At 39.8% G+C, this 21,308-nt stretch overlaps 4 protein-coding genes across 4 annotated transcripts; 1 reads left to right on the top strand and 3 right to left on the bottom strand.

The window, feature by feature from the left end:
* Positions 1–809: 809 nt before the first annotated feature.
* MELLADRAFT_117057 (uncharacterized protein) lies at positions 810–2,555 on the bottom strand (the record flags this gene model as incomplete). The annotated part of the gene is made up of 7 exons (XM_007412148.1): positions 810–1,041; positions 1,138–1,236; positions 1,352–1,414; positions 1,517–1,597; positions 1,685–2,027; positions 2,105–2,379; positions 2,493–2,555. The coding sequence occupies 6 exons, from the start codon at positions 2,360–2,362 to the stop codon at positions 926–928; spliced, it is 960 nt and encodes a 319-aa protein (XP_007412210.1).
* Positions 2,556–6,768: 4,213 nt separating this feature from the next.
* MELLADRAFT_37460 (uncharacterized protein) lies at positions 6,769–8,278 on the top strand (the record flags this gene model as incomplete). The annotated part of the gene is made up of 7 exons (XM_007412242.1): positions 6,769–6,838; positions 6,944–7,057; positions 7,139–7,327; positions 7,407–7,466; positions 7,556–7,772; positions 7,877–7,947; positions 8,016–8,278. Coding segments are annotated over 7 exons (984 nt in total), but the record flags the coding sequence as incomplete, so codon positions are not given.
* A 2,836-nt stretch (positions 8,279–11,114) lies between these two features.
* MELLADRAFT_78321 (uncharacterized protein) lies at positions 11,115–12,002 on the bottom strand (the record flags this gene model as incomplete). Its single annotated transcript, XM_007412147.1, has 2 exons — positions 11,115–11,376; positions 11,445–12,002. Coding segments are annotated over 2 exons (714 nt in total), but the record flags the coding sequence as incomplete, so codon positions are not given.
* A 751-nt stretch (positions 12,003–12,753) lies between these two features.
* Positions 12,754–13,745, bottom strand: MELLADRAFT_88789 (uncharacterized protein; the record flags this gene model as incomplete). The annotated part of the gene is made up of 5 exons (XM_007412146.1): positions 12,754–12,815; positions 12,900–12,953; positions 13,052–13,061; positions 13,202–13,570; positions 13,686–13,745. 5 exons carry the CDS (start codon positions 13,743–13,745, stop codon positions 12,754–12,756), a joined length of 555 nt encoding a protein of 184 aa, XP_007412208.1.
* Positions 13,746–21,308: the final 7,563 nt, after the last annotated feature.

Raw genomic sequence — 21,308 nt, 5'->3', positions numbered from 1 at the left:
ATGGTATCAATCACATATATTTCTCAAAATAATCCAAATCTGCCTGATGTACAATGTTGAAGTTCCCTTTGTGGCTTCTCACTCAGCAAGCCATGTGAACTTGTAAGAAAAATTCCTGCATCTTGAATCATGCTTATCAACCTATGTCCCTGATCTAACTCAGCTAATTCTAAAACTAGCTTGTCTACATTGAAGTCGCAAGAGAAAGCACAAGTTCCTTACTGGCAGTTCACGGTTTCTTGTTGGAAAGACACTCAACTTTTTGTAATCAAATTTGGATTAAATATAAGAGGTTTTGTGCAAGTCATGTGAAAATCAATTGATGTTCTAGTATTAAAAACTTCAACTCTTGATCCTTTTAGAGCTTTATCATGTATTTATGACCTTTTTGCAATTTCCTTTTCAAGCTATAAGTGGGCTCACTGCTGGGGCTCAAAAGGTTGTCTTTCAGTGTCTGATGTCAAATTTGGATAGAATGCAGCATAACTCCTGTCACGTTACCTCTGTGCTCCTGGAGAATTTTAAACTTTCTATTTTAGCTGAAGGAAGATTTTTCATTTAACCAACATTGAAGAAAATGGACAAACGCAAAACTAGGAAAAAGGATAAATTGTAACACAGTTGAATTTATGGCAACATTGTAACCAGTTGCAAAAAGTGCTCTTTGTATGGAGTCTCACCAAGAAACCCCATACTATCCCTCGTTCCTTGGACTTGCAAACCTCAAATGCAGAGGAACAAGTTCTGAACCTGATTAAGTTGTATTACTGAGTGGGTTTTTCTACTCTTAAATCAATCACTCTTATTTTGAATCTAGATTAGCATTTTTTGCGAAGATTAACACACAGGACGATCACACCCCAGGAAAAACAAAAATTTCATATATTTGAAACTGGTCCAAACAAAAAATAACTTGGAGTGATCTTCATTTTAAGTCCCACCAGGTAAGCTTTGCATCTGGGAAAGAATCACGATTTGTGATCCAAGCTCGAACGGATATGGTAAATAAACTGATACCTAACAAGTAGCTTATCACAATTGCTAGACGCGTCAAAAGGTGCAATATACATAAGAATTATGTAGACTCAAAGCGTCAGCGGTAAATATATAGATTTAATGCTGAGAGAAGTTCCTTACATGTTCGCCGATGTGGGAATTCCTTTAAAGAATCAAAGAGTGGAGGGAAGCCCATGAAATTACAAAAACTATGACAAAGACTAGCGGCAACGACTGATCCTGTATTATTGAAAGACGGAAATCTGACTTAGTATTCAGCTGACTGAGATCTGGGCTCGGAAGTTATAGTAATAAATGAATGTGATCCAAGGATGATAGGAAATGAGGGGCGAACCTGTGCGTAAGTAGATAAAGCTCGCATACCAACCAAATACTGTCGTATAGGCAAACTGGAACACTATGCGATATGTGAAATATCGAGTCCAGATCAGTTGACGAATTGTACAAAGAATCAACACCGTTAAAAGGAATTGAGAGAAGCAGAGGTGGAATTACTTACATGATATCATACTTCCTCTCAGTAATGCTTGTCGCGTACGGTCATTGGACACATATGTTTCCCGAATACTGTGAACATGAGCTATAAGAGTCAGATGGAGTACAAAACGCGTCCCGTTTATCAGTCCAAACACATTCAAAGTTTCAGTTGAAATTACAGAGTACAGACCTGCCCCAAACCATAGCGGAGAAAGAAAGGTGATCTGAGTAGCTGATGGTCGAAGTTGAGGATCGATGAGTAAATAAGTAGCAATGATACAACCTCTAAAAACGATTTCTTCAGTAATGGGCCCAATGATCAAGTTCCTGATGTGTTGTAAATCAAACAAATCACGAAAACTGAATGCTTCAACATGATTAGAAGACTGCAGGAGAAGTTGAGTGTAAAGTGGTCCAAGGAAGAGAATAGCCGTGAGGACTAGAGGCTGGATTTGAAGTCGAAGATATGCTAAAATTGAGTCAGTTGGAAGGAAGCCTGTCAATTCTAGCGTTGCTCGAATTGGATTGTCGGACTGATCGAGGAGCAGAGGTTCGATCACATTGAAATCAGCTCATATACTATTAAGACGTTCCAAAGGAGACCACATACTAAAGTATTCCCTCCATAGATTTGAATGAGAGTTCCAATTAGAAAGACACTGAAGAAGGTAACGAAAGTGACGGCAAAGAGCCTGGCACGAATCACGGCTGGGTGCTGACGGTCCCTCGGTTGACCGGTGAGCGGATCCTTCTCCCAAGGCTTAGATCGGGCTGCTGGAAGTAAATACAAGATAGCAACATAAGATACAGCGATCGAGCCAGCGACGAAGTAGGCTAGATGAGGCGGTAAAGAGGAATCAAGCGACATCTTGGGGTGAATTTGAGCTGCGAAGTGAAAGGAAGAAAGAAAGAAAACATGAATGTTGATATCAACTTTTCCTGAACAAAAAACCAAGTGAATACATGAAATATTTTTTTGATTCAAACTCTCAACTTGCCTAAATTGGAGTTAAATTCTTCATCACTTCAGTCAGAGACCGCAAACAGAAATCAAAGTCAACCAGGCTGAATGAGCGATGAGATTGTGTAGGATGCATTTCTGAATCTCAAATCAATCATCAAAAGCGATAAAATTATACACTCGCTTTTGGAAGCAGTCTATCCGTATGGAGTATCAGGAAATTGTGCTTCAGCATTTGATCAAAACAGAAACCAAACGTGTCTTGAATTCGATCACATACACAGTTCTGATCAGTGTATAAAAATCATGATCATCACAAATCAGTCCATGTGAATGCACCAGTTTGCCTCACATAGGCTCACTACCCACAAAGAATCACTTCGACATATAAAATTGTTCAGCTTGGGCAGGGTTGAACGCATAGAAGCCATGTCCTATCCGGCAATTTTTGATGCTTTCTGCTGTCATAACACTGCACTCAAACCCTACTTGATCCTGGATGGTGTCAACTGGTACATTTGTAGCTGTTGCATGGTGTGTGATTCACAGGGATTAGATCTGAATTCTGGGATTTCACCCGTCCATTTGACCTCAATGAGCACAGCCAACAAATTGACCTTGGATTGTTCAATCAGAGGTATCATTGAACTCAAATCCTCAAACAGAATCTTTCCAATGTTATGATCTGAGGTATTTACCAAATCCTTGAATAAGATCTGCCCAAGGGTTTACATCCAATGATGCCTCAGATTTTGCAACCCAAGTGTTGGTGGTGCAGTATTGGGTATAGTGACAAATTGCTTCAAGATACTTTACTCAAGGTAAGTCCTTGGGGGTATTGTGGTTTTTGATCCCATATCAAGTATTGTATTTGTGAACCAATACTTTCACAGGGGCAAAAATAGATGCTCACATTTGGGTGAGCATTGAAATTTTATTGTGTTTTTTTAAAGTTTGTCTTGGTTGATGATGAAAATTTATGGCCATATTGATGTGGATTAGGAATATGTAGTGAGAATTGTGACCTGGTGAGTAGTGAAGTTGAGATTGAAGTTGATGTGAAGTGGGCAAGCGAGGTGAAAAATTGTCTGATTGGGGATTCAAAGTAGAGAAAACTGGAAGTTTTTACTTTGTATCCCATAAATGACATTTTCCAATCCAAGAAACATCACAGGCCTTGTCCATCCAACACCAGCCATATCTTCCCAACATCTCTGCCTGAGATACAAGCAATACTTGGGGTTTACAATCCCAAAATTGCACAAGCTCAAAAGTTATTTCAAAACCTCAATGTTGATGAACCGTTTGATGCTTCTCATATCTAAGAATAGAAATTACTGAAAGTCTGACTGGTGTTCTTGGACTTGTCTTGAACTTAGTTTTGATACCTTTCTTCTTCTGTTAAGGATATTCTTATCATGGTATAGTTTTGGGTTCTTATAAAGATTAATCAAGAAACAGCTCTTACACCAGCACAGCCATCATTCAACTAGTCCTGAAATCTGCAATGAGAAAATCAATCCCAAGGCTGTGGCACAGGCAGGCAGGGAAAGCCACCCTGCTTTGGCTTTTTGCAAGGGGACCTTTCAGTTACATATTGAAACAGCCACCATTCAACCCTATTCAACCTCTTTCAAAATGAATCTCGTGATAGGAACACTTGTTACAAGTCAAACTTGCCACCAAATCTGTGACTTGTAGCAATCCTTCCTTATCACTCATCAATTTATAGCTATCAAAAATCAGGGTCCTGTTAAAAGGTATAAAAGCCATACCATTTAATTCTTTATTTCTTTCTTGATTCATACTTTTCCTAACTAGATTAATCCAGGTTGTGTTCTCCATACATAGCTCCCTCTCAAAGATGTACAGTCTCTTTTTCTTTTTCACTCATGCAGTTGTTTCAGGTATAGCCTTCTGTAGCTGACAATGTATCTCCTTCCAGTGCAAATTGGAGACTTGTAGATCACCTTCTAAAGTCATTGTTGATTCCAAGGACAATTGATCTCAAAAATTCCAGGTGAGCTCTTTTTTTTCTTCTTTGACAATTTGATATGCTAGCTCATATTTTCATCCACACCAACCATTGAGAAAACTATTCAAACCATCTTTTTGGTCCCATATAAACAAGTTGAGTGATTATTATACACACACTATCTGTCATGTTTCCCTACAATATAACTAGTGTTCATTACCCACCAAATTCAATCCATCTTGAAGATATGATCATGGCTGATGTGTAATATTATCTCACATCAGTTGAGAAAGATCATGAACACTCCATCTCTCAAAAAGCTGGCATTGTTTGTCCTGGTTTCCCTTTCCTTGTTCAAGGGCAGAATGATGGTCACAAAGGTTCACAGATACAGTGGTGCAGGTAGACATACAAGTGCTAAAATTTGCTCATACACAGTGGAAGTCACATGGGAACCTGAAGCCAAACTTCCCACATTCAAATGGAACATGATGGAATGCAAACATGGTCATATTGATGTGATGGCTTCAGTCAGAAATGATGATGGAACTGATGGGACAGAAGTACTTGCTCGGGTTTATAACCCCAGTTTTGATTTAAATGACATTCCTCATGATCACCCATATGATTTTATGGAAGGCACTTTAACTGGTGATGGTAAAAGACTTGTAGATAGATTCCTATTCTTGCCAGGTAGGAAAAATGAACACATAAGGCTTATATAGAGTTGATTATTGCCTTCAAATACTAAATTTGTCATCTGATCACAAGAGAAATGTTTTACTTCAGATGACAAGATTGGTATTTTGGGGCCATCATTAAACCTATGATAAAAGTTAACCAAAAAGATTGTAAGGTTATAAAGCCTTTAAGTTTGTCCTCCACGTGCTGTCAAATTCTAGAATTCTAACCTTTGCCTTGCAATTTGTTTGCTCCTCAGGTACAGCTTGCTCAGCTTCTTTCCAACTCTGAAGAATTATAGGCATCATCTTGCTGTAGGCACAACTTACACTTCTTCTAACACTGCACAGATGTAGTATTTTTCCACTATGCAATTTTGCATCCTTGTTCAGATGCAAATGGCATATTGAAGGTCTTCTTGCCATGTTGAAAGAGTCAAGAATCAAAAAATTCAAGAGTGGAAAGAGTCAAGAATGAAAAGACATCAAAAACTCAAAGATATCAAAATCCGAAAGGTATTTGAAAATTGGAAGGTACCAAAAATTGGAAGGGACCAAGAGTAGATAGATATCAAGAATTGAAAGGTATCTGAGGTGGTGGTAAACAAGCATAGTGACTGTTGAACCTGTTCAAAAGCACTTGACTTGCAGGTTATGTATTCTTGTAATTCCCCAGCAAACAAAAGTCAATGCCTGATTATGAGAATAAATGCGTTGGTCAAGTATATATGTGTCTTTGATGTTCTTTTACCGGTTTTTTTATTCTCCCCTATAGCAGCACTCTTGAGTTATGTGTTGTCCAATGATCCAAGTTCTTTGTATTCAGCATCCTTGGAAATATAAATGACATGCAGAGCCACGTGAGATGATCTTAAGGATGTGGTATCTATTTAATGCTGATTCAAAAAACATCAGACATATGGCAAAGTCTGATGATCATCTCTAAAGCTTTGATCTCCAAGCTTGACTAGAGTCATATTATCATATGTTCCTCTTCACCCTCCTGGACCTATCAGTTTGAATGCAACAGGTCAGCTTATGAACCCAGACCTGGGCTGAAAATACGCAAGGAGATTCTATCTAGCAGTGCTGTTCACATCATTGTCTTTATAACTTACTTGGATTGAATTCTGGATCAGTTCTGGTTATATATGATTTCTCAGCATTATATATACAGACAAAAATGACAAAGTATCAAAAACTCCACCATGATCCTTGTGTTTTGCGGCCACCAAGCGGATGCGGTATTGTTTTGGACTACTACTTTGCCATGGAATATGTCATTTCGGATAGAGCTCATTGTACTCTGCTATCCTTTGGGTTTGTTCCAAGTTTTTAATGAGGAAGTGTTGCATGAGAATAAGGTCAAGGTGGTCTGAAGTTGAACCCTAAGGTAGTGGTGGCACTTGGTATGTTTAGAAGTTGAGTGTTTGAAAACTTCAAGCTGTAAAGTGAAATGTCGATCAAAACTTCAATTCACCAAATTCTAAAAACCAAAATCACATCTCAATCAACCATGAACTCAGCAACCAACACCATCACCATTACTCCGAACCAATACAAATTCATAGGTCAACCTCATTCATCTTTCAAATCTCAAAGACCTTGACATTGATGATGTTTCTTGTTTTTTTTTGGTTTTGTAATTTGAAAAAAGATTAGATATAGGTTCGAATTTATCAGATCCAATTTTTCGTGGAATTTATAATGGAAAACAAGTTCATGAAGGTTAATTCAAATCAAATCAAATCAAAACCAACAAAAAACCATAGAGATTCAGTGATGAAGAATTTCAAGATTGACTTAGCCAAGACTTGGTTCTTTGATCCATAGATGATTTTCATCAGATACTTCAACGAGCAAGAAAGTTTGGAGTCGAAAAACAAATCTTAACTGGTGATTGTCTTACCGGATCTACTCAAGTTATTGAACTTTCTCATCAACATCGTTTGTGATTTTCCTATCTTGATCTCTATCGCTTCAATTGAAGATCATCAATCTGATTCTGTGATTTTTGTTTTCGTAAAGATGGTTTGTATGCAACTGTAGGTTGTCATCCATGTAGAGCCAACGAATTCGAGACTCCAATCGATCAAACCCATCCAACCGAATCTCTTGCTGAACTTTATTTATCTAAACTTGAAGAATTGATTCAGTCTGATCAAAGATTAGAAAGATCGAAACGAAAAGTAGTAGCAATAGGCGAATGTGGTTTAGGTGAAAGAAACGTATGATCAAGAGGTATCAATTCTGGTCATTGATCTTGTGCTTCTTGTTTGGTTTTGATTTTTAATAGATTATGATCGATTATCGTATGCTTCTAAAGAAGTTCAATTACGACACTTCCCACCGCAACGTCAGTGATCCAAAAACCTCGTCTCATCCAACGCCGATCCTCATTTTTCTTGTTTTTTTTTTCTGATTGAACTCGAAACCCGAGAAAAGTAAGCCTAGCAAGGAAATACAAACTACCACTCTTCTTACACTCTCGTACACCTGAAGCACATACAGACCTAGTTTCGATCCTCAAAACTCATCATGATTTAGATCCTCTAAACCTTTTACCTCCTAGACAAAGAGGAGTGGTTCATAGTTTTACTGGAACTCATTCTGAGATGGAAGAATTGATTGAGTTAGGTTATAGTATTGGTATTAATGGATGGTTCATCACTTTCTCTTTTTTTACTTCGTTTTCTTATTTTTTGGAAGGTTTTGAGGCTGATTTGATCAACTTGGGTTTTGGAATTCGGATTAATAACTTGATAGTTCTTTGAAAACTGAAGAAAATCTAAACGTAGTCAAATCGATTCCATTAGATAGATTAATGTTAGAAACAGGTCAAGGTTTTTCCCTTCAATTCTTAATTCTTGGTTCCATTCTAATCCAATCTTTCCTTTTCACATAGATTGTCCATGGTGTGATATACGTAAAAGTCATGCATCATTTCAACTTTTATCAGATTTACCACCAGAGTTTTTGATCAAATCAATTAAAAAAGAAAAATTTCAATCAGATCAACCGGTTTTAATTAAAGGTAGAAACGAACCTTGTACGATCTTTCAAGTGGCTTGGATCGTTTCTAAATTATTGAATTTGGATGTAAATGAATTAATGAAGATCGTTTGGAAGAATTCAATGGATTTGTTTCAATTAGATTTACTTGATTAAAGAAAAAGAGATCATAAGTTTCTTTTGGAATGGAAGTTGTGCTTTTTTTTTGAGGATGGAGCTGGATTATCATGATGAGCCTTTGAAAGAAATTGATCAGTTAGGAATTTGGTATTTGGCGGGCCTAGTGTGTTTTGCCTAGTTCCAAGTGATTGAGCGCGGAGTGGTATACAAGAAAGTTCACAAAAGATAGGCAGAAGATAGACTTACATCAGCTACAATTAGAGCATCCACTATGTTGAGGGTGTTTTAGGATACTCATGGATCTCGATATACGATATTTGACTTGATCATGAGACAATGCGACGAGAATAGTATTAAGATGTATGGTGAACGTAGGATTTAACTACGATAATCTGTTCTTAGAACACTATACACGCTATGGCAAAGTCGAGACTCGAATTGAAGTATCTTACCACGCCTCACCCAGCTCACTTCTATGATGATGACTACCTTGGTAGCCAGAAAGAACCAAAATGATGGCTTCAGGTGTTGACAATGAGCATCGAGCTTTCTCACATCTTGCTCGATCTTGGTGAAATCAATCGCACGGAATCATTTTTTTTTAAAACAAAATGCGTTTTTTTTAGCAAATTCAGAGTTATAAACAGCTACCATCAACAAGCTGTGATTTTGAGGGACGAGGGAAGATTTTGATTGAAGGTGGTGAGTGCAGAGTGGGATGGATACAGATAGATCATTTGATGGCTGTTGACCGATTTGATGCGCCAAAAGTCTACGATAAATCAAGTCGTAGGCTTGCGTAGATTTGAACAAGGGGAGTGCAAGATTTGACGCAGTCGTACGGACCGCATGTCTAAAACAGGTCCATAGTAGACCTGTCTGGATTTTAGCGTTATTCTAACGCTAAATCACATCGTTAACGCACCCATAGTGGATGCTCTTAGTATAATAAGAAGAGTCAAGCTCATATGGGATACTCATGGATCTCGATATACGATATTTGACTTGATCCTGAGACAATGCGACGAGAATGGTATTAAGATGTATGGTGACTGCTTCAGTCATAAAGGACGGCGGAACTCTGGGGGAATATAACGGGAAACACTTTGAAAATGATCAACTTCTGGAATAGAAAGAAGTAGTGAATTTCACATAAGCGTTTTCTTTGAGCAATCTACATGTCAAAGAGAGACTCACATAAACTTTCTTGGGTTCAAGGAAATTCACAAATGAGAGGGGAAAGTTTTTAAGGAAATTTTCAACACTGGAATCTGATTGCCCTCACAGTCACTGTGAGGTGTGCTTTGGGTTTCAGAGATCCATGAATATTGAAATTGAAGTCTATAGTAAGCATTTATGGATCTTTGTTGAGTTTAGGCTAAAGCTCTCTTTCTCATGAGTTTGATAAGAAGTTCCTAAAGCTATGGAATTTCTTTCAACTTGATTAAAAGAATTAGAGTTTTGAAAATGTATGGAAAATTTATTTCAAGTTGTAAAATAGGAAGTTTGAGAGAAAATTACAAAATAAGAAATCAATTCTCAAACTTCATTAAAAATGATCATCAAATTTCAAAACATAAATTGTTTCATCCAAATTGTAAAAAAGAAAAACTTCAAAAGAAAAAAACTTGATATATATATATATATATGTAAGAAAAAAAAGAGAAATTAACAAGTTTTTTTGTTTTTTCCAAAAAAGAATCTATGGTGAAGAAAAAAAAATCTATCATCAAAAAAGAAAATAAGAAAATCGATTTATAAAAAAAAAGGTATAACAAAGGCATAATTGTTGTACCAAAGACGTTTTCCAGAACCAGAAAAACCCAAGCATATTCCCAAACCAAACAACCCAAAAACCCAACCCAAAAACCAATCCAATTACTTCCCAAACCCCCAAAACCAAATTTCAAAATGCAAGAAGAAGCAAAAAAAAAATTCTGATTGTTTTGTCATGATTTTTTTTACAATTGACAATTATAACCCACCAAAGTAGGTTCATGAAAGATAGCCAAGACCAAGATCACCAAAGCCAAAGCACCAATGGTGATCATTCCTTTTGACCAAAGAGGATAAGATCTATGCATTGCTAACCAACCTAATCTTCCTGCTCCTATTGGTTTTTGTGCTACAACCAATCAAACCCCCAAAAAGAAAAATTTCAATTCAACTTTCAGCATATCTTAGAAGAAGAGTATGCTTGGGTTTTTGAGGGGAGGGGTTTGGGGTTTACCTCTGTAATCTTTCCAACGAGCTCCATGTGCTCGATCAAAGTAATCGATTTGATGACGTTCTTCGAAATCGGCTAACCATCTATGATCAGCATCTTCAGCTTGTAATTGTCTTGTAAACAAATGTAAAGTTAATCTAAAGAAAAAAAGAAATCGAACCAAAAAAAAAAAAAATCATTGCCATTCAATTTGTGAAGTGATTTTCGGTTTGGGTAAGAGAGAAAGAGGATAAAAGCTTACATGGTGATAACTATACAAAGACTCATTGAAGCTATTCTTGCAAACCTTCCTGTATCTGCTGCTAAGGAAATACTAAAAAGAAAAGCATGAGCGGTTAAAGAAGTGGCTGGAACTTGCCTAATTTCATCCAAAAAAATCATCATCATCAATTCATTAATCAAAAAAAAAGTTATAAAAAGAATTAAGTTTTTTTCTTGAAGGGTTTCTCATTATAAGATAATAAGAATGAAGTGTGTGTGTTTTTTGATGGGTTTAATGGGTTTCTTGAAATAGGCAAAATCACTTACCAAAGTAAATTATCAAAAGCTGTTCTTCTTTCAGCAACGACTTGATAAAGACTAAACAGAAAAAAAACAGTAAAGAAGATGCAACTCCACTCCAAAAGTTCAGAAAAAAAAGCTTACATAGAAATATCTTTAAAAGTAGTCGGAGGCATTCTAGAAGTCACAGAAGGAGTAATAGAAGCAGGTCGATGGTTTAAAGAAACAGGAAACCCAGTAGAAGTAGCAGCAGCAATAGCCAAAGCAGCTGTCGGACCTATTGGAGGAGGTTGTGGTGAGTTTGATGAATATGAATTGTTTCGGGATCGGCTTGAGTCTTGGTGATATTGAGCTGATGATAGTTGAAACATTGGAATTGGGGATGGGGTTCGGGTTTGGGTTGGATCTGAAAGAATGGATTTTATTAGGCTGGTTTTGGTTGGTTTGATTTTTTGGGTGAAGAAGTCACTTAACTTTGATGATGAGATGAATGGAATGGGATCGAGTTTACATTTAAAAAGTCTTGGTTTTGAGATGGATGGATGTATGGTTCTGATTGACGTGGTGGAGTATGAGATGAATGTCTTCTTAGATCAGGAGTACTGATGGTTCTTTGGATTAGATTTTGATGAACTAAAGATTGATGATGAAGATGATTAGGTGAGATTAAGATTTGATTTAAATCAGTTTGATGTTCTGATGCTTGTTCTTGTTCTTTTTCTTCTTGTTCTTCTTGTGATTGTGATTGTGATGGTTGATGAAGTGAAGTAGATTGATAGTTTGTTCCATTTGGTGTTGAAGTGATGATTTCTGGTGTTGGTCTTGATCGATTTGAATGAATGTTCATTAATTCTCGAATCGACCTTGAAGCTGATCTTGATCGAGTCTGAGATTGAGATTGAGCTTGGTTAGATTTGAAGTTCACCATTTTGTTATCCTTTGCTATGCTTTGCTATGTTTTGCTATGCTTTACTGTCCTTTTCTTTTTCCTTTTCGTTATCTTTTTGGTTTCGTTATCTTTTTGGTTTCGTTATGTTTGTTTGGTAATAGAAGTCTTTGTTTTGAAAATAAACAAACAAACAAACTGAATTGAAGCTTCAAGATCCAATTTCAATTTCAATTCATAACAAATCCACAATTTGAACTTTAGAAATCACACATTTCTCATCATCTCATACTCCACAGTGAACTTTCCTAATCTCATTCTACACTTCAACTTATCAATTTCAACTTCAACAAGCCAGATCACCTGGAAATCCTCAGACAAGCTTCTATGTCTCTACCGGGGTCTCTTACCCATGCCTTTCTCCAATGCTCGATTGATTGGTTTAAAACATAGCCTTACTGGTAGGCTTATAACTTTCACCTTATCTGTCATTGCGGCTCAAGTGGATTTCGAATGGAGAATTTTTGAAAAGATACTGAAAAAAAAGAATGATGAATCATATTGCCAATATATTTAAAACATTCATATCGATCAAATACATCAAACTACATAACCAATCTCTGCTGAAAAGAGATCATGGAATATTGAATACTTGAAGACATGTGCTCAAAACAAAACAAAAAGAACGAGGTGATGAAAACTTCAAAGGATGAACCAACAAATACAACACAAACAAAAGTGATCCATCAAGGCTCTTCAAAGATAAGTATGAAGACCACAGGAAAACAAAAATAAAAATCGAAAAAACCGAAATAATAAAAAACCAAAATGAGAATTTCTTTGCCTTTTTCTTTGAATCTCAATATAATGAGACGGAAAGACAGAAGGGAGGGAAGTTTAAGGTTTGAAACATTCATCGATCCATTTGTCACGGTACATCACCACTCTTCCTTTTGGACCTACATGATTAGATGTGTAAAAGAGGATCAAGGATGGGTTAAATCATTCTGAAAGGAAACAGATCATCAAGTAAAAACACTGACCATTTAAACATTGAACATTCGGTCTCTCTTTATCTGGACCTGGACAATCGTTATCTGTTTGAAGATTCCCAAAAACAAAGACGTATGATCAGTTAATGAAATCTGGTGATTGGAGATCTCAAAGGCTTGGTTGATCAAATTGAGTTGCGTACCGGTACAGATCTGATTGAGATGAGTATATAAAGCATCACATAATCGAAAGATGGTTGGTTAATAGAAAAAACAAGACGTTTATAAGCAACCTGGCTTGTTCAAAACAACTCAAAAGGAGTTGGAAAAAGTCAATTCGATTCAAGACTTACATCAGGTAATCGGATCTTCATCTTCTGAGTACGATCCCTACTATAAATCCAAAAATCAGTTCTAGCCTGAGCATTACAACCAGGATTACCACGTGGGGCATCTTTAGCATGATGCCAAGTATAAATACTCTGAGGATCCATATAATCTCCACTCTTGTTCTTTGTTTCTGCCTTCACATCTATCTTTGTGGAAGATGGTTTGTCTTTCCAATAATCTTCTGCACCTGTTGATTCACAAAACGCATTTCTACTCCAGGTAACTGTTGCATGACCTGTAAAGATACTTGGGTCACTTGTATCTGTTTTTCCGTCGTCTTTCCATCGCCAGTAGACGTGTGCACTTTGTGGTGGATGATCACATAAGGTTAACTGATGAATGAGAACCAGAGAAAAACGAAAAAAAAAACAATCTTTTGGATTAGACTTGATAAACACTTTTATAGAGGGTTTCTCTATGATTCATGAGAAGTCGAAGATCACTTACGTTTGGTAAAAATGCACCGAGACCTAAAATGAGAACAAGAGCTGAATGTAAAGATAACATGATGTTAAAGGTTTTGATAGTGTTTTGTAGTAGAAAGATTTGAAAAATGTTTGATATTTTGACGTAATGTATGAAGAGAAAAAAAATATGTAGTCTATGCACACAAGTGAAATGGAAGAGAGTAGATCTGAATGAGAAATGAGGAATAGAAATCTCAGCCAGTTCTCGAAATCAGTCTGCTTTTTATATACTCAAGAAAAATTATCGTCGGCAGAAGTTGGTATTCTATTAGGTCACTGCCAAGCTCTTTCCGAACAGGCCAAAGTAGTCTCATGATAAGGTTCGGAATCCGGAAAGACCCTTTTTGAAAGACTTGGCAAGAATTGGTAACCCATGCCTTGCAGGTAACAATATCATCTGTCCCGCTGGCGAGGTGATTCTAGTTCGGCGTTAATTTGATGGGTTCTGTTTTGTTGAAAATCATTTTCTTGATGGCTTAGTGAAGGTGACCAGAGGATCGGGTGGAATTAGAAATGAAAATGGACTTAAAACTTATCAATGTCCCTTAAAGTGAATGTCTTGTGGAGTCGCGAGGCAATGATGACCTTTGGAATTTCAATATGGGCTTGAGTCTTTCAAAAAGACGGTAATAAAATTTGCTTACCCTGGTGAGCGTTATCTTAGAGATGATGGGTCGGAGCAAAGCACGATTTTGGATAGGATGATGGTAGGCTTGATTTCGGATACAAATCATTCTTCAATAAATCTGTAAATCACCGTGAAGGAGATTTGGAAGGTTGCAAATACTAAATTACCAAAGACTGGTTTGGGAAAGCTCATGTGATTGGGAAATGCAAGTAACCTAAGAAGCCTTATGGACATTGATGATACCAGTCCAAAGGCCAGTTCATATTTATTCGGGTGGGAGAATTTTACACCGACCGATTTACACCGGATTATCCGGTGTAAAGTCCATTATTCTACACCACGGAGTGGTTCTTGAGCAGAAATATCGTCGGTGAGGTCTGCAAGTGGTCGGGGTCCTGAAATCGTCGGATAATTGCCTGAAAGTGGCCTGTAAATGGCCTGAAATTGGTCTGTGAGAACCGGCTACATACCAGCTGCAGTCCAATCGAGTACCGTTGGTAGGCAGACTGCAGCTGGTGTACATGGTTAAGTCTGCAAAAGGGCGGGCAAGCGCCTGTCAGACGTCTGCCAGGCCGCTGAAAGGGCAGGAGCTCTGAAGTGCGGCCGGTTCTGGCAGATTGGCTGCCGCTCGACTTCATTTTGCCTCAACTCATCGGTTTGGGATGGCCCCGACAGCCACAGTTAACAAACTCGGTAAAATACCCTGGGCAAGTTAGTTCACCCAACCATCTCATCAATCAACTCCAACAAGTCCAACATCATGAACAACTATCACGACCTGGGATAATCTTCCTCGATCAACAAAAGAATGGTTGATAACCAGGTTCAATTCAATCAATCAAATCACCACTTTCAATTGCTAACCTTCATCAATTTATGCTCAATTTCATTCAACCTAATTAATCCATCAACTCATCAAACTCTTTAGCCTTAACTTCACTTTCTTCAGCTTTAAATCATGAACTTATTCAACATTAAGTACTCTAAATGGATTTGGAATTCAGATCATGATCTCGTCATTTAACATTGATACCTTTTGATTCAAATTCATTACCTTCACCAACTCTTTCTGCCATCTTAGCCAAACTTGATTCTTGGTATTCGAGCTTCTGTTATCTCAATCAACTCCATTATCATCGATCTACTTGGTCAGCTTCTTTCAAAATGCTCTCACTGGTTTACCACAAATTTTTCTGATCTCAAATCATATTCTAATCTCGATTGGACAACTTTTGATTGGTACTTTAGGATCTTTGGTCATTTACGGACAGCAGCCTCGATAACATCTTTTAGCCGACTTGAATTGTTATGACCCACAGCCGACCAATGTCCTTTTTATGGTTCAATGAGCTCGTCCTCCTGGTATAATTACTGATTTCAAACCTCAACCTTTGATTGACCTTCTCAAACCTAACATTTTACCTCACTTACCTTCCCTTAAGTGTTGCTCTAGAATTGCTTGCTCTATCTCTCAAATCTGGTTAGTACTTTCCATTTTCAGTCATTTTTGTCAAGTTAACTCAAATCGATCACAATCTAGTCGCATGGTACCTCTCAAACTACGAAAAACACAATTTTTCAAATCGATTTGTATGTAAAGTTTCCAAGACTCAACCAGTGTTCTTGAATTCAAAAGAACCACTGGCTTGATGTCCTGTACAATGTCCACTTGACATGGTTCTCATCAAGATTCCAAGTGTTCCTGGGTCTCTCTACATTCAGAGAAGATGGTGGTGCATGTAATCCAAGACGAGAACAATATGAAGATCAAATCCATTCTTGTTCTTCAGAGTGATGTTATGATTGACTTGGAGTGTTAGCAATTACATCTGTAAGTGTTTGATGAACATTCAAAATAATGATCCACTGTTTTCTTGCTCACTCAATTAATTCCATCAGTTTCTCAGTATCAATACCGATGAAAGATCTCAACCTACATATCAATCGGTCTGCATTCACATTCACACTCTTGTTAAACTCTTCAAACACGTCTCTAATCTTCACCTGAGGAGCTCTCCACAAAACTTTCTACACAATGAACAGTCTTTGAAATCATCTACTTTCACACCCACACCCGATCATTCCTATGTTCAACCAAAGAACCATGTTTATTCAGTTTAAAAGTAAAAGATTTGGATCTTCATATAATGTAGCTATTATACTTAATATTGTCACACACATCTGATCAAAATTATGATACTGTCAATAAAATGATTTTATTTTGCTTGTTCCAATTGACCGTCTGCTAGCCGCATTTCAAGGCTGGCAGTCATCTCACTGGCTTCTTGTTGAGCCTTTGCACTATCTGTGAGTGGTCTCGAGCAGGTCCCAAACCGGTGCAGACCGGCAGTCAACCCTCTACATCCTGTCTTCAGTCGGCCTGCAGGCTGGCTACAGGCGATATTCGAAAGGCCGTCTGCATACGGTGGGACCAGCGCCTACCTGCAGACGGTCCGTGACTATATAAAAAAAGGCCCGTCTGCAGACGGCCTCCGTCCCCGTCTGCAGATGGGCCGGACCACTCCGTGGTGTAGAAAGTCGTGTCATGGTGGCACTTTTCTTGGGTTTTTCCCCCCCAGATACAGCCCCAATACAGGTGACGCGGAGCGCAGCATAGCTCGAGTGGGCAGTCTGAGGTATTGATCCGGCTTGATCCAAAGCCATCATGTACCGATCTGGTGGCTTTGTTTGTCGGTGTGTGCTCCCCCAGTTCAATGACCCAATGCCTAGCTCAGCTACCCTCAATCCAATCTCAGCCAGCAACACCTCGACCGCCTACCAAACATTGGAACGCCGGTCGGCGTCTCAATGTTTGGTCGCCATTCAAACCACCCACCGCCTGGAAAGAAAAAGAACCATTGGCCAACTTCAACCACCGGCAGGCCGCCCCCAAACACCTATAAAATGACGACCTCCCTCACCCGTTCCCCCTCTAATAAGCCAAAGAACGTCCCAATCAACGTCAAAAAAACAAGCTCGTTTTCAATCACTACTCGCAGCATGGTCAACAACAAGAATTCTCACATACCTTCGTTTGAGTTCACTTCGGTTTTGCATTTCTTTTTCCTCTTCAATCGTGAAAGCCCTCTGACGACATGGATTGATTCCCTTCAGGTCCGATGCCCGAATCGATGGCATATCCCGTACTCTACGGACTCGCACGTATTCACAAGCCCTCATGGGACACAGTGTTGGTGTACCTCGGTAAGTCTGCTATTGTTCGGTCGGACCAACGGAAAGAAACCAGGCTGATGTTACCTGGCTCCCTCAAGGACCGGTGGCGGATCACTGCTTACGTCGCCCGTGAAGGATCCCATCAAACACTCTGTTCACGCGGAATCATTACTTACGCCGAGTTTGATAGCCAAGTGGAATGATGCTCCACCTCCACCCTCTGTCCTCAGCTCACAATCGTCCTCGCTTTCCGCCATCAACCCCCACATAAACCCTTTGATCTTCAACTCGCCTCAATTGACCCCAAACCCTTCACCATCCACTGTCTACTCTACCCTGTCGACCGCTGCTACACCGATCTCCAAAACAAGAGCCTTGAACAAGAGGCCAGCCACTTTGGCTGCCTTGGACACTGCAGAGAGGGATGAAGACGATGGTCAGTCATTTTTCTCTCCATCGCTTTGTCTACTCTATCCAACTTGAAAGCGTGACACTTACCCAATTCTCTTTGTAGAACCTGTTGATTTTTTTGGCAGTGGCTCAGTCGCCAAAGTTGCTCCAACTGGACCTGCGAATGTGACCCACGATGGTCCGGATGAAGCTGAAGGTCCGTATCTTTCCTCTCTATCGGGAATACAGAGGTAGGTCTTCAACTTACCTTTGGTTCATCTGTAGACCTACCTCTAGATTGTTTTGACCCGCACACCACTACCGAAAAAGCCTCAAAATCCATGAGTAACCCAGACGCCGGCGACGTATTCGATTCGACTGGCGAGACAGCTCGTACATTTCAAGTATCATTTAATTTTTGGCAACTTGTAGTCCCCCCCGACGCCGCGCCTTCTAACAGCAAAAAAAGTAAGAAAACACCCGGTGCACGAACTAGTTGGAACAAGGCACCAGTTACCAAGTACGAGAATTACTGCCCCAAGGTCGCCAATAAACTTGTGCTTTTACACCAAAACTTCCCCTTTGTCATATTCAAACTCAAATTATTTCAAACCTGCGACAAAAATCGCCCCTGGGTCTCTGAGGCTCTTAAATCGGCGTGGTATGACCCTGACCAGACCGTGGAGATTCAAGGTTTCATCCACGGGTCACGTCAACATAAGGCCATCAAAATGGCCCTTGAAGATGAAGATTCTTTCAGGGAGTTCATGGGCCTTTGCCAGTCGGTTCCTGCAAGCACGGTCATGGGGTGCAAAATTTTCCACAAAAATCCGAAGCTAACCGCCAACGCTAATCGCAACTTGGAACTCGCGCGCCAAAGGAACACACCTAAGGCTCCTTCGTCGGATTCGGAGGCTCACCCCGAATCGGACGACTCTGTAGGTGTAAGTCACCTTCCTCCTAGTGTTTCACGCACTGCTCGACCAACACTGATATATCCCTTTGGCCTATTAGTCTGGCATTTTATCCCTCGGCGAACGTTATAACAAGAAGTTGTGGACGCGATTCTCCAAAGACTTCAAGGCCGGCGAAAACATTGGCCGACTTATCAATCCCAAAGACCATGGCCTTTGCATGCTTCTCAACACTGCGCGTATTCGCACATGGGCAAATGATTGGGTAAGTCATTATGCTTCTGACATCCTCATTTTTTCGTCTTGAATTTGATACTCATACGTCTCCATCTCTGTTTCACAGGCTGACGATGTACCCGGGGTAGACGAAGTTAACCCGCCGACCAAACGCCCAGAATTTTGTTGGTTTCCTGTTGCTGACTACGAGAAGGAGAAGAACGTTCTTCTTGGCTTATCTGTTACACCTCAGGCCACGCCCACTTCCGGAGCTACTGTAGTCCACCACAACTATTATGGACAACCCTTTCCTTCAGCCGCTTTTCCCTCTCCAACCAATCAGCCCATTCCACCGCTGGGGACTGGCCAGCCTGGACCTCCACCATCTGGACCGACTTATCCACAAACCCCGTCTGAGGCCCTTCGGTTATCCCCGCCCCCAGTGATACCAGAGTTCAAAGCGTTTCTCATCTTCGCGGGCATCAAGGCCAACATGAAGAAGACTCGCGAGATTTTATCTAATGAAGGTATTGACTCGTTTAGAAGGCTTTTGGACCGCTCAACTTACAATTTGGATAGCTTTCGAAGCATGGGAATACCCTTCGCTCACGCCAATGACCTTCACAAGGCTGTTCCAAAGTTTAACCATCATCTCAAATCGCTTTGAGTTTTGCCTCGGTAATCATTGCTCAAAGGTCATGTTCTATGTCTGTTCACGTTACTCAATGGTTCTATGTGTATCAAACATTATCAATGTTTGATCAAGGTTCAGAACTACGGTCTCTCTGGAAATGTTATGTTTTCTTATTCTTTTCCCCTTGGTGCTGTGTTACAATGTGCGATTCAATGTTAGAGTCGATTGTTATGACTCATCCTTTTGTTGGACGCTCTCGGCCCATTTGTGTTTGAGCGTTTTGATGCAATCATGAGTCTTAAGTGATTACCGGTCATTTCACACTTTTATGCCCACAATGACATGTGCCCCTTAACCTTGTGTCCTGTTACGTTTCTGGCCAGACTGCTACCCCAAAAATGTTCACCTCTCTATCGCAGCGGATGATAGAGAAGGAGTAATGAGGGCCCAACTTGTTCACCAATCGATGTAACGAGAACGCGTCTCGTTACATCGATTTCTCGTTCGCACAACTCAAAAGGCATTGATGATAAGATGTAACGAGAACGAGTCTCGTTACATCGATTTCTTGCTCGCACAAGTCACAAGGCATTGATGATTAAAAAACCATTTGTATAAGGTCAAAATTATCGGGGTGAGGTGATTGGAATCAATCAGAGATATTTTTTGAATCAATTGAACATTAAATCAAAACTAACTACAAGCTACTTGCTACTTATCGTTCATCTACAATCGCTAATAGACGTCTAAACCCAATAGCCGCATACAGCATACAATTTGTGCATGAGTGCGCCTGAGAACAAGTCCCATGTGACATCCATGATTACATCCATCTTCTCGTCCGTCGCGGTTTGGATGAGTACTTGGGTACGTCAAAAGTAGGATTTGAGGACACTAAATGCCTTCTCAATCGGATTCAGATCGGGTGAGTAAGGTGGGAGATACAATAATCGGATTCCTCTCTCTGACGCAAGTTCTTCAATACGGCCCCCGTGGTGGATTCTAGCATTGTCCATTACTAAGACGGAGTTGACCTCAGGGTATGGGTTCATCATTGGAAACTATGGGGGTCACCAGTCAATATCATCAAGATGAGAGTCAAAGAAAGGGAAAATGAGCCTACCAAACGATGTTTGAGGAAGCCCTCAAAATCTCGTCGCAGATAACTTCCTTCTTGGCAGTCCAGCGCTAATACACCACCTTTGAAAATAGCTGGTAGAAGAGAAAACCTTTTGCCACCACGGCTCCAAGGTATTCGGGTAGTCCGTTCCCCTCGTCTAGCGCGACCAAACTGCCTGCCAAGATGCCTCTCTTGAACTGAGCACTCGTCTGGATTGGACAAGGTAAAAGTTAGTGATGCAGTCACAATCTGCCAGGCGGAAGGAATGACGGACCTAGGAAAACGAGCATGTTGGGGTTCAACGCTCCAACTGTGTGTAGATACCGCGCTCTCTTCGAAGGGCTCTGGTTAGGGTGCACAGTGCGGGCTTTCTTGAGGGTGAGGTGTAGTCGATCCTTCAGATCGCTCGCAATGGTTTGTAACGAGACCCATTTGCCGGTACGTCGAATAACTGCGTGGCGATACTCGTCCAAGTACAGAGCACGATTACCGGCCAGTAACTCCCACTGAAATCCCTGTCTTCGTCG

Source organism: Melampsora larici-populina (assembly GCF_000204055.1).
Source record: "Melampsora larici-populina 98AG31 unplaced genomic scaffold MELLAscaffold_29, whole genome shotgun sequence".
In the NCBI taxonomy this organism is placed as follows: domain Eukaryota; kingdom Fungi; phylum Basidiomycota; class Pucciniomycetes; order Pucciniales; family Melampsoraceae; genus Melampsora; species Melampsora laricis-populina.
Note: the sequence above shows the minus strand (reverse complement) of the source record. Positions and strands in the feature narration are given on the sequence as shown.